At 37.0% G+C, this 14,162-nt stretch overlaps 1 protein-coding gene across 1 annotated transcript; it reads left to right on the forward strand.

Annotated features, from left to right (window-relative positions):
• The first annotated feature begins 6,419 nt into the window (after positions 1 to 6,419).
• LOC137744285 (protein NRT1/ PTR FAMILY 7.3-like) lies at positions 6,420 to 13,463 on the forward strand. The gene is made up of 8 exons (XM_068484139.1): positions 6,420 to 6,525; positions 6,807 to 7,024; positions 7,217 to 7,770; positions 8,052 to 8,875; positions 11,059 to 11,166; positions 11,264 to 11,481; positions 11,554 to 12,104; positions 12,632 to 13,463. Exons 1-8 carry the CDS (start codon positions 6,420 to 6,422, stop codon positions 13,461 to 13,463), a joined length of 3,411 nt encoding a protein of 1,136 aa, XP_068340240.1.
• The last annotated feature ends 699 nt before the right edge of the window (positions 13,464 to 14,162 follow it).

Here is a 14,162-nt window from a genome sequence, read left to right on the forward strand (position 1 = left end):
ACACTGCAAACACGACATGATCGATTACCATCAAGCTACATCCCAACGGACCGGTAAGATTTTGGGAGATTTTTTTGACATTTTTAAGCTATTAATTAATTGCAGAAATAAGGGCATACGTATTTGGTATTTCATCTTAATTGGATGCATGCTTAGGCATTTCATCTTAATTGAAGTGGAAGTGAGAAGCCAAATACATGTAGATCTGGTAGGTAGTGAAATGCGTACAGGGAAGTATAAAATACTAAACATCTACTGCATGCCGCCTAATTGGATGCTTAGGGAACAAATTAGCTTATAGTTGAGAAATGACTTTCAGGTCATATATCAGATAGGAGCTCCAACAGATGGACGATGGACGACATGATAGTCTGTTTGAAAGCCAATCAAATTTAAACCGAAGGTCGGTAGGTCACCCAGTCTTTTTCAAACTCCCTCTTCAGCATGCTCTTTTTCTTTTCATCAACTTCTTTGCTTTGTCCATATTATTTCCCCTTTTTTTTATAAAAAAAAACCTACTCATCCTCCCACACAAACACATGACTGATTACATTAAGCGTACTTGACAAATTAACATGTGTACGGTGATTAGAGGTTATGATGGTCAATTTGGTTGGAATTCAGTCTTCATCATGCGCTATTTTGCTTGAGAAAACCATGTTACCGTTATTATAGTAAATTAATAGTGAGATTGTAATTTCTCGATCGATGTACCATACATAATCAATAGCTTAATCATATGTTATAACACATAACTTAGTAATTAAGATTTAGTTTCAGTATTCTATAATAATTTCTTATTTAGATAACTAGATATATTGAGTCACCAATATCTTCTAGATATGATAGTCGAGTTTGTTTAAATGAAAAAAAAAAGGTAGAAATTATTTCGGCTAGGTTATGAGTCATAGTGCCAGTCAATTAAGACATTGATTGTATAAGCTGATATCTAATCTCATTGAAAAAATGGCACATCCAGAACAAAGCGAGAATTCATGTAACTTTCACTGAAGACACGACTTCATCTTAATATCTTGAATCTTTGATGAAGCAAAAGTTCCACAGCTCAGAAATTACATGTTGTAGAAGGTTCTGAGGTTGCGACTAATCCATCAAGTGTTATAACAAAACTTTCAATGAAGTTGCAATAAAACTTTCATGAGGTTGGGAAGCTATATAATTTAATATTTAGTTCGATTTACAAATAACATAAATGTTCTCTTAGTTATCAAATGATCAAAGAATGTATGGCTGTCATTCACTTTCAAATTTGATATTAATTTTGAAAAATAAATAGTTGTGTGTAGGGGTGGAATTTTTTGCCAAATTACCATACCAACTGAATTACCAACCATCTCATACCAAAGTTGTGCCAAAAAATTTGTACCATTGGTAATGGTACGGTATTTGTATCGTATCATACATTTTCGGTACGGTAATGGTATCCAAACCATTACCAATGGTATACCGTACCGTATCACTATTATTAATATTATATCATTTATTTATTTATTTATATATATAATTAGGTATTATTATCATTATATATGCACTTTATATTTTTCTCCTAGTCATTTATCCAAAACCATCCTCTCACCCTCTAACCTCCACTTTCCCAATAAATAAAAAATAAAAAAACTAATGGAAAGGGCTTGAAAACTTTGAGTTTTAACGATAAAAACAAAATAAAGAGTAAAGTGAATAGTACCATGATTGATTTTTTAGTATAAAAATGTGGTTTTTTATTAAAATGAACAGTACCAGAAGCTTTTCATTAAAGTTCCCTTAAAAAAATCTAGGCCTTCTTGCTGTTGCGACTTCATCTTTTCACTCATCTTGTCATCGACTTCATCTCGGTTGCTCCCGTTCCGACGAGACTCTCTCTCTCCGCAGTCCATCTCATCTTCTCCTTCATCAAATTGGGTTGTCTTTCTACCTGGCTTCGTTTATCAAGTTAATTTTTGTTCAATCTTAAAGAATGTAGAGATGGAATTTAGGATATTTGTACTATTTTTTTTTTTTAGGGATGTTGGGTTTCAACAATTCTTCCATGTATTTACCTTTTTTTTTTCTTCTTAAATGAGTTTCTATAAAATTCTCATAATTAAATAAAAAAAATTTAGTAACCCGTACCTTGAATTGGGTTGGAAAAAAAAACAAAATTGTGGCCCAAAAGAGTGGCCCCAAAAAAAAAAGTGATAATTTCATTTCCATATCTTGTCAACCAAACTATTTAGCACGCCGAAATTCGGTATATAAAAAATTTGGCACCGTAATGATAATAAATTTTGTCATACCAAAAATTTTGTATGGTAATTGGTACATGGGTTTTGGCACGGTAATTGTACCAATACCACCCCTAGATGTGTGTAGAGCCAAAAATAATTCAAAAATCCAAAAGACGACATATGACCTTTTACACAAAAAAGACAAGAATGCCTTCATTAAATGGGCAAGGCCCACAAATCTCTCATGCTCATGGCAAGGAGGAAAAATCAAAGGCAATAAAGATTGAATTAATTACTAAATCATATCTTTAATACATTCATAATTGAAGATCAACTCAAACAAGTAAGGAGTCATCATCACAATCATCATCCTAATATAGTATCTCATAATTAATATATTTGGGATATATTTTTTCCTCATCCATCCTACGGATAACCCACATTGGCCAATGGAAAGCCGCCTTGCGTAGGGCCAAAACCCTAACACTGTGCCTGGCCACCTCTTTATAAATGCCCCATCTCCACCAAGTTCTGGTAAGATTTTGTTATGAACTTCTCTAAACACTCAACTTTTTTTTTCTTCAGAGAAACTGATTTAGGCATCAGAGATCCATTGATCAAACTAACCTCCCCCCCCCTCTCAATATCTCATGGCTGCGTGAGGCTTAGGCCTTGACCAAAGAGTGTTTATTTGTTTTGTAGGTACAAATTCGTCCAAGACTGAAGACGGCAAATTTTTGCTACCATAATGTACTTTTAATGTTTTAATCAAAATTATTAACATCGAATTCATTTGAATAAAAAAAAATATATATCAACTTCGTAGATTAGTGATCATGAATCTTTGACGAAGAGAACAAACTTATCCAAACAAAATGCTATAAGATGAATTTGAACAATGGATTTTTAAACATTGACAGCATTGCAGTTGGGTATGATCCATGAGCCTAATTCAATGTTAGGCCAGCTGAAAACATATGCTGGGAACTTTTCATCCCAAAAAGGGCTGACCAAATGTTAACTCAGGAATATCATGGGCTAGTCAAAGTTATAAAGAATGTTGGGTTGGGTCATGTATGTGCAAGTCATTCTATTAGCCCAAAAAAGTGCCCAGTCTGAAGTTTTACCAAAGAGCTTGTAGCCGACACCCAGCCGAGCTTCATGGAGCATCGAAAGGCGTATTGAATTGAAATTTTTAAAAATTTTGAGAGTGTAAGTTCATGAATTTTGATGAAGCATGTGAGACTTCAAATGGAATTTGAGAGAATTCTGCATGAGTTTTAGTAGAGTTTGTGAGAATTTTATCATGAATTTTAATGAATAAAATTTCATGAATTACAATGGACTATTTAGTGGTCTATTTAATGAGCATTTCCACTAGTTTCAATTTTCACTACTCGAAATAGTGGTTGGCCATCATCTGTGATGTTAGTGGTGATAGTAGCTGTGGTGGTGGCGATGGTGAAAGTTGTGGTGATGGCCATGAAAACATGGTTGTGACAGTACGCTAGGAATTGAGGTGGCGATGGTAATGGAGTCAAGTGTTGATGGTGGTGGGGAATTGGTTTGGTGATGGTGGTAGCGTCATGGTGGTGGGGGTGGGAGTGGGAGTGGAAGTGGTGATGGTCATGACAAGTTGGTGGAGGTGCCACCAACGTCGCAGAAGTAGTTTGCGGTGAAGCCACTGTGGTTAGGAGGATGGTAGCTGATTATACACACATAAGAGGAAAAAAAAAGTCTATCAAAATCTTAGGAAGAGATGCTACATTTGTATGTTCTATATACATGGTAAAATCTATCAAATCTACCGTAATTCAGTGTTTTTTTATAATCATTTCAAGCTAATGACTTTTTGAAAGAGTCCAAAAAATTCAAGACTACCCCTAACTGAAGTCTTTAAAAAAAATTTGATTGGATACTCTAAGATTTTTTTTATGTACAATGATATATTTATATTATGGAGGTAGGAAAATAAATTGGTTTCAAACTTATCATTCACCAGATTCAAACTTAAAACTTCTCACTTACAAATGAAGAAAAATACATCTAGATTGTTATAGCGTAAGAATACTCTTAGTACTTTTAAACTCTTTCAAAATTCTTCAAACTCTCAAATCAATGCACCCTCAAAAACTCGTAGGCTTTCTTTGATGGGTCAACTTAGACATCACTAGATTGGGATCCAAATTTAACCAAAAACACTTCTAATAATGTTTGGAAGAAAAAACTAAAGTGCTTATAAATTAGAGAGCACACTGCTCTTCAATTCTTTTTTTTTTTTTTTTTTTTTTTTTTTTTCAGAAAACACTTGATTTTTATTTTAAAATTTTCGAAGCATCGCTTCCTATAGTAGCTCTTAGAGCAGTTCCACAGGGGCTTGATAGCTCGGCACCCAGTTAAAACCCTCTAGCCCTGCCTAATAGATTGGCACCTAGTCCAAGCCATGCAAGAGACCAGCCCAAAATCGACAAACCCATGGGACGGCCTACATTTCTTTTCTTCTTTTCTTTTTTCTTTTTTTCTTTTTTTTTTTTTTTTTTTTGCGCTAGAGAGGTAGTTGTTGTGGAGGCTGAGGAGCAAAGCTAGTCAAGGCGGGAGAGGGTGTTGAGAAGGAAGGAGCCACAGAGGGAGAAGGACAGGAGGATGAAGCGGATGATGAAGAGGTGTGGAGATGCAGAAATTAAAAATATTTGAAGGACAAGAGGTGTGGAGATGCAGTAGCCAAAGCTCGTTGAGAGTGTAGAGGAGCTTGTTGTTAAGGTCGGCTTGGGATTTGAAGGGAAGTGCAAGGGTGGACGATGGTGGGGACAAAGAAGAGGTCTGGAAGATGAGAAAATAAAAATATTTTAATAATAATATTATTATCTTATTTTTTTTATAAAGTCATAAATTAAAAATAAAATAATTATTTTTTATTATTTTATAATAAAAATAATAATATTTTAATAAAATTGACTATGCTATTTTTTGTTAAGGATAAAGATGTATTTAACCTATTACTGTTCATTGAGATCTATCATTATTCACTAAATAGATTAAAAAGGTTAGATGCTGGCACATTTTTTTTAAGGCACGGAGTTGCTTTTATGAGCACCAAATTACTTGACAATAAAAAAACTAGAAGTACTTTCAAACTAAATGTGCTTCTTGACGTGTCCAAACTAAACCGCCAAAGGAGGCCTCAATTGTCAATTCGATGGCAAAGGTTGGTAACAACTCCCATGCCTTTGCCTAAGAAGGTGTGCCAAGAAAGCAAAATCTAAGGACCTGACTTGTCTGCCTTCTTACTTTCCATACACTACCATATTTTTTTATTTATACGATCACGATTAAGTCATGTTAATATTTTATATTATTAAAAAAATTTATCTTATTATTTCTATAAAAAAATCAATTTAAAATGTTGATGTAACTTAATCGTGATCATACAAAATAAGAGGGGATGAAAGTGTATTGGGGAGGGCAGAGAACCCGGGTCCAAAATCTAAACATGTAGATTTTATTTTATTTTTTATTTTTTTTGGTGCCAACCAAAGATGTAGAGCTAAAATATAGGTAGCATCATCAATAGGACATGCTGTAGAAATATGATTCTCTCTCCTTTTAATCTTGTTTTCTTTCCTTTCTCTTCTATTTAAACGATTACGGTTAAATCACGTTAATATTTTGTATTAATTTTGAATAGTCAGAAGAAGATGAAAAATAATTTATGAGAAAAGAAAATGAGAGAAAATAAATATAAGACGGAAAAGAATCGTACTCTTTGCTGCAGACCGATCATATAAGATGTCAAAGTTAATAGGACTAGGATTCTCTCCCCTCCTCTTTCCATCACCTCCTCTCACATTCTTTTATTTTATCTTTCTCTTGCTATAAAAATTAATATAAGATATTAACATAACTTAACTGTGACCGTTTAATTAGGAGAAGAGGGAAGAGAAGGAAAAAAAAAGAGGAGAGAATCCTACTCCCTTGTCACCTCCAGCTCACTGCCACAGCTGAAAACGACACAAGTCCTGCACTATATTTATGTGCAACATTGAATCAACGATGCATTGAAGAGTCCTTTAGAATCGCGTGCCATTTGTCATTTATGCACGAGTGATAGATCTCTACTTATTGAAGCATAAAACTACTTTGAGCTCAAGGGATCGAGAGAAAAGATTCATGAGTGAGATTGCAACATTACTAATGGAAGAAGAAGATATCCACACCAAAGATGGAACAACTGATTACCACAACAGGCCTGCCATCAAGAAGAACACGGGAACATGGAAAGCTTGCCCTTATATTCTTGGTAACTAAAATCTAGGGGTGTTTTGCTGGTTTCCTCTCTCGAACTTGCGCCCTACTACCGATTTTCTAATAAAACTTATATTTTGGTGAATTTTTCCCTATCGTCATGTTTATCCACATTTCGTCCATTAAATGCTTTTGTTGCTTTTACTTTACTGAAGTGTGACCTTTAAGACGAAAGTTAGATGAAATGTGGAATAATCATAATTGTACAGAAAAATATGATCAAGCGGTCAACAAAATATGTTGAATTAATTGCAATTCTTGGCTTTTGATTGACAGGAAATGAATGCTGCGAAAGACTGGCTTACTATGGGATTAACACAAATCTTGTTAATTACCTCAAGTTTCAACTGAACCAGAGGAATATGGTTGCTGTCAATAATGTCACAAATTGGTCAGGTACATGCTATGTCACACCATTGCTTGGAGCCTTCCTAGCTGATGCATACATGGGAAGATATTGGACAATTGCTGCCTTCTCCATCATCTATGTTTTTGTAAGTTAATTTCTTTGTCAAACGAAAGAAAAAGTTATATTGTTAGTTAATCTAACAACATAAGATATCGGCCTAAGGTTAATTTGACTAAGCATTTGAATGACAACAAAAGTTTGACAAATGAACATTGCATGCAATATATTGTAAATCTTGTTGAACTTATAGGAAATGAAAAGCCATAATTTGTCGCAGGGAATGACTTTATTGACCTTATCAGCGTCAATCCAAGGACTAAAACCACCCTGTGACAACAACAATGTGTGCCATCCCACAGGGTTACAAACAGGGGTGTTCTTCACAGGACTGTACCTCATAGCACTTGGAACTGGGGGCATAAAGCCTTGTGTCTCATCATTTGGAGCAGACCAATTTGATGACTCTGATGATGCCGAAAAAAAGAACAAGAGCTCCTTCTTCAATTGGTTCTACTTCTCAATCAACATTGGTGCCCTTGTGGCTTCCTCTGTGCTTGTTTGGATACAAACAAACGTTGGATGGAGCTGGGGCTTTGGCATCCCAGCCGTGGCTATGGCACTTGCTGTTGTGAGCTTCTTTTCGGGCACTCGATTGTACAGAAACCAGATTCCCGGTGGGAGTCCCCTCACTCGCATTTGCCAGGTGCTTGTTGCATCCTTCAGGAAGTTCCGTGTTCGAGTGCCTCGTGACAAGTCTCTCTTGTATGAGACTGCCGACCAGGAATCTGTTGTCAAAGGAAGCCGGAAGCTTGATCACACTGACCAGCTAAGGTAATTCTTACGCTTGTAACAAAGAAGTACTTTAATTTGTTGCTTTTGAAACCTAAATTTTGATATGAAGACTTCTGCTAATTGCTAGAGTCCTAGAAAAGCTCAACAAGGTAAAATAGAAAATGCTCTATTGCCAAACTTAGGTTGAAGAACTGTGAATTTGAACCACACATTACGGACAGACTTACGTTGGATGTTCTATTGTTTATTATAGTACAATCAATTACAGTCCAGCATAACAAACGAGGCAATAACAACTTTTTCAATTACGAACTTTGTAGTTTCTTGGACAAGGCGGCGGTAGAGACACAGTCAGATAAAGTCAAAGGGTCAGCGATGCCATGGAGGCTCTGCAGTGTGACACAAGTGGAAGAGCTTAAGTCCCTCATAAGGTTGCTTCCCATATGGGCCACTAGTATAATCTTCTCAGCCGTCTACAGTCAAATGGGAACATTGTTTGTGCTCCAAGGCAACACAATGGACCTCCATGTCAGCAAATCCTTTGAAATCCCATCCGCCTCGCTCTCCCTCTTTGACACCGTCAGTGTCATCTTCTGGGTTCCAGTTTACGACCGTGTGATAGTCCCGTTTGTGCGAAGATTCACGGGCAGAAACAGCGGCTTCACCCAACTCCAAAGAATAGCAGTTGGGCTAGTAATCTCCATCTTTGCCATGCTGGCCGCGGGGGCTTTGGAGCTTGTGAGACTTCGTGAAGTTCGAAAACACAACTACTATGACCTAAAGCATGTACCCATGTCGATTTTTTGGCAAGTTCCTCAGTATTTTATTATAGGGTGTGCTGAGGTTTTCACATTTATTGGGCAACTGGAGTTTTTCTATGAGCAGGCTCCTGATGCAATGAGGAGTTTGTGTTCTGCTCTTTCACTTACAACTGCTGCTTTGGGGAACTATTTGAGTACAATGCTGGTGAACATTGTGACCGATGTAAGCACTAAGGATGGGAAGCCGGGATGGATTCCGGACAACTTGAATTATGGGCACCTTCACTACTTCTTCTGGCTTCTGGCTTTGTTGAGTGTGGTGAATTTAGGGTTTTATCTTTTGGTTGCTAGATGGTACACTTACAAGAGGGCAGTAGTAGCTAGTCATTGAGCAGTGACTAGTATTATTCTGCATTGTTGAGGCATCAAGTTTATGTAGCAAGGATCCATTTTGGTAGTGATCTTGATCCAAAACTAGTAAGATCAAACATGACCTACCCACCTTAAACAAAATATGAAGCCTAACATTCTTGACTTGCAATGTATTACGAAAATATTATTGTATGATGGTAGCAAATAGTGCCCAATGGCGGAACCATGAATTTTCTCAGTGGTGGGTATATTTTTTGTTTTCTTCATCTATTATGCATGGGTGCTTAATTAGTATTGTCTTATGAGTTACTGGGTGGTGGGTCTCTTTTTCTAGAGTAGAAAGCACTAATTTTAGCTAAATGTGGTGGACTTCCTAAATAATTAAGCATATAGTTTCAATTTGTGCAAAAACTTGCACCGATGTAGAGCCCGCCATAGTTTAAGAGTGGTTCAGCCCTTGGTGGCACCAAGTAACAAATATTGATGATGGTGTTATGAGTCCACGTAGTTCATAATATGCGCAACGTTAAGTTTTTATAGCTTAGAACTTGTTGTGTACTAATTAATGATCAAACAAATATTGCAATTTAGTGAATCAACAACACTCTGCACATGGCTGTCACACAAAATAATCTCTCTTGTTACACCTTCCGTTTTAGATTTTTTTTTTTTTTTTTTTCTTTCATATATATCCATTTAGAAAGTTTGTAAACAAAGTAAAGCTGTCGAGGGCATGGCAATGTGGCATGCCTTCTCCAGTCAATTTTATATATGTGATACTTTCACATGACTAGAATATCTTGACCGTCGATCGGATTTCAACTAGAGTAGGACTGTGCTGTAAAAATGGGACTCTTTGTTTTTCATATTTTGGTAAGAAAATGGGGTTTCAATTGATAGCTCCAGTAAAGAGTCCAGGTACGAAGTAAACATAAAATGACAATAACTTAAGGATTACAAAAAACCATTAATTTCAAGTTCTTATGGTAAACCAGAACAATATTCCCTTTTTAATGAAACCTCTTTACCCATCTATTATCGTAAAAAAGCCATCCCAATCACAGTTGTACCGACGCTAGCCATTGATGAAGGCGTGTGCAATACACTGATCAACGGCTATTAAAACTTAAAAGTCAGTATCCCTAATCACCATTCACAACCCCATAAAAATCTACTCTTTTTCGCTCTTTTGAAGGTATGTGATTTGTCTGCACTTTCTTCCCCTGTAGTCATTCATGTCAAAGATGCATATATCTTTAGACTAGAGAATGGTAGGTTTTTCCTCTCAAGCGATCTAAAGAAAGGGGCCGGGCAATCGAACTCGAGACCTCGAGTGCAAATGCTCTTTAGCGAAGTGAGCAACAAGCGTCTCAAGTCTCTTTATGATTTCTAATTCTTCAACTTTTTTTTTTGTTGCTCTTGCACACAGTTATACTGTACTTTTCTTGGGTTTTCCTTTTCATATGATATTGGATTGTGGAGGTTACCTTTTCATATTGAAAAATCCCTAATTCTAAAAAGATGGAGTTTGACTCTCTAAATGATCACATATTGCTTAGGCTTCACTCAACTTTTGCTTATTTGTGTTCATGGAATTTCGATTAATTAAAATGTGGGTTGTGGATTCTATGATGATTGTAGAGGCTCTAGTAGATAATATTAGATACATTCCCTTCAATTCTATTGAGATGTAAAGAAACCTAATTAGCTAGTTTGGGTTTCTGTCTCTACAGTTATCTTTCAATAGGATTTTAAACTCCTTTTTCTTAAGGAAGTAACAAAAACTATAGTCCTGTTACGAGACTGCTACTGTAAGAAGTACTTCTCATGTGTTGTATGATGACATTTTTATGTGACATGCTGCGTGAACTGTATAATTATCTAACGATGTTCGAAAACATAGATATATAGATGGTTGGTAAGGTTGGTACCATACGTGTGACCTGTTACATGTCCAAGTGTTCGGTGAAGTTCCTAATTTCATATTTTGAGAATCTAGAATTTACTTGGCCACAGAATTCTTAAAGAGAATATATATTCCAAGGCAATGCTTTCACTTTCAAAATTTTCATGATTACTCTCTTATCTCTTATCTCAGCCTGTGTGTGATGATGATGGTGATTTTGTAGGTGAGTCTTTGGCTTTAAATACCAAGAAAAAAAGGCCTGGAACTCGAAAGATTGCTAATCTGCAGCTATGGCGGACGATGATCTTTACACGAACGATGGGACTCTGGACATCCATAAAAAACCTGCTAACAAGAAGGAGACCGGAAATTGGAATGCATGCCGCTTTATTCTCGGTATGGTTTTATTGGTTATGAATTTGATTTTTTATTTTGATTTGTTCATGGTGTTTTATGGCGCCCTCATGTTGATCACTAAATAATCTTGTTGCAGGAAATGAGTGCTGCGAAAGATTGGCATACTATGGAATGAGTACCAATCTAGTGAACTATCTCGAGAAACGTCTCGGCATGGGAAATGTCACGGCAGCAACGAGCGTCTCTAATTGGTCAGGGACGTGCTACGCGACACCATTGATAGGAGCCTTCCTAGCTGATGCATACTTGGGAAGATATTGGACAATTGCCATCTTTTCAATCGTTTATGTTCTTGTAAGTTTGGTCCAAATATAAATTGTGTTCTTCAAGAGGCTATATATTGAAGAACTTTTGTTTTTATTCCAGGGTATGACACTCTTGACCCTCACTGCATCTATCAACGGATTAAAACCACATTGCGATAGCTCTGGTTGCAACACAACATCGTCCCAAAGAGCGGCCTGCTTTGTAGCTCTGTACTTGATTGCAGTAGGTACTGGTGGAATCAAGCCATGCGTTTCATCCTTCGGCGCAGATCAATTTGATGAAACTGACGAGACTGAGAGGAAAAAGAAGAGCTCCTTCTTCAACTGGTTTTACATGTCAATCAATGTCGGCGCGCTTATTGCTTCCACAGTTTTGGTCTGGATGCAAATGAATGTGGGATGGAATTGGGGGTTCGGAGTCCCAGCTGTCGCAATGGGGATTGCAGTTGTGTTCTTTTTCTTGGGAAGCAAGTTATATCGTCTTCAGAAACCAGGCGGGAGTCCCCTCACAAGGATTGCTCAGGTGGTTGCTGCATCCATCAGGAAATGCAAAGTGAAAGTTCCTGCTGACAAGTCTCTTCTCTATGAGACTGCAGATGAGGAGTGCAACATCCAAGGAAGCCGGAAGCTTGAGCACACCAACAAATTAGGGTAAGAAGCTAGCACATAGCTAGAATTTCAATGGGAAACACTTTTACTCATTTTAAGCGATTTTTCTAAAAGCGCGTCGAAACTTTTCACAAGAATCTTGAATGCTTCTCTTCTTGAACAAGCACAGTTTTTATAACCTAGCTAGCAGCAACAATTTTAATCCCATGTCCAACATTCTCAAGAATATTTATGGCTATCTGAAAGCGTTCTTAACCGTTTTAAAAGCATATTCAAATCTCTTGTTTGGGACCTCACCTAGAAAGGCTAAAAGTGCTTGCGGACAACTAAAGCGCTTCTGACTACGTTTTGTATAAATACTTAACAGTCTTTCTGAGTCATAGAAGTGCTTTCTTGAGAAACACTTACCATGTGCTTCTTTGTAAAAACAATTTCAAGTTCAAGGACACTTTGATTGTTAATAAACATTTCAATGTATTTTTATTGATGTGTTCTACAATATAACTAATATTTTTCTTTTTTTACGAAGTAAAGAGAATTTCTATATAATAATATTTTTCAAATTTCAGGTTCTTTGACAAGGCAGCTGTGGAGTCAGAGACAAACCGTGCCAAGGAATTGCGAAGCCCATGGAGCCTCTGCACAGTGACACAAGTAGAGGAGCTGAAATCCATCATCAGACTCCTCCCCATCTGGGCATCCGGTATAGTTTTCGCCACCGTCTACGGCCAAATGAGCACAATGTTTGTCCTCCAAGGCAACACCCTAGACCAGCACATGGGCCCAAACTTCAAAATCCCATCAGCCTCCCTCTCCCTCTTCGACACTGTCAGCGTCATCTTCTGGGCTCCGATATACGACAGGCTTATCGTCCCCCTCGCCAGGCACTTCACGGGCCACGAACGAGGCTTCACGACGCTTCAACGGATGGGAATCGGCCTAGCACTCTCCATATTCTCCATGGTTGTTGCTGGGGTTTTGGAGGTCGTTAGGCTTGCCACTGTAAAAAAATATAATTACTACGACCTAGAGTACATTCCCATGTCGATTTTCTGGCAGGTCCCGCAGTATTTCATCATTGGGTGTGCTGAGGTTTTCACCTTCATCGGGCAGATGGAGTTTTTTTACGACCAGGCGCCTGACGCCATGAGAAGCTTGTGCTCTGCACTGTCACTGACCACTGTTGCACTGGGGAATTACCTCAGCACTCTGCTAGTTACTGTGGTAACTAAAGTTACCACGAAGAATGGGAATCTTGGGTGGATTCCGGATAACCTTAACAGGGGACACCTGGACTATTTTTATTGGCTGTTGGCTATTCTGAGCGTTATTAATTTCTTGGTGTACCTCTGGATTGCTAAGTGGTACACTTACAAGAAGGTGACTGGGTGTGCTCAATGATATGCACGGTGGTGGAGTGGCACTTGTTAATCTTCTGGCTGTCTGCCATTTCAGTTTTTTTTTTATTTGATTTTAATGTTGGTGTTTGAAAATATTTGTTGGAGGATTTCTGCGTTGATTTCAAGATTGATTTAATGTGTGTTTGTGAATTTTTCATAGCATTTTGTTGACTTTATTGCAATTAATCATTCGTAGGTTCATATAATTGGTTGAACCCTACATTTTTATTCATCACCCATTCACTTATTTAAGTTGAGAGAAGTCATGAATTGAGAAAGTAAAAAAGAAAAAAGATATTTTAGCTAAAATGATAATTGAGATTGGAATAACTCTTTACTTTGGTCCCTGAGATTTGAAATCGATAGAAAGTGGTCCTTGAATTCTACAATCAACTATTTTGGTCCTTTAGTGAACAACTCATGTTAAATAAAGACTAAAATGACAAAAATACCGTTCATTATGCAGATGTTAACGAAGATTTTTCTCAGAATAACTAAAAATATTGACAGTAGACAAACTCAGAAGCCAATTCTATCGATTTTAAATCTCATGGACTAAAATGAGAAGTTATTTCAATTTCAGTGACCATTTTAGCTAAAAAACCAAAAGAAAATGATTGGTCGAATCCTGCATTTTTTTTGTGGCATGCTTGCTTACTTCGGACGAAAAAAAGTCATGAATCAAAAAAGTAGAAAACAA

The sequence above is a fragment of the Pyrus communis genome, chromosome 9 (genome assembly GCF_963583255.1).
Source record: "Pyrus communis chromosome 9, drPyrComm1.1, whole genome shotgun sequence".
Taxonomy (NCBI): domain Eukaryota; kingdom Viridiplantae; phylum Streptophyta; class Magnoliopsida; order Rosales; family Rosaceae; genus Pyrus; species Pyrus communis.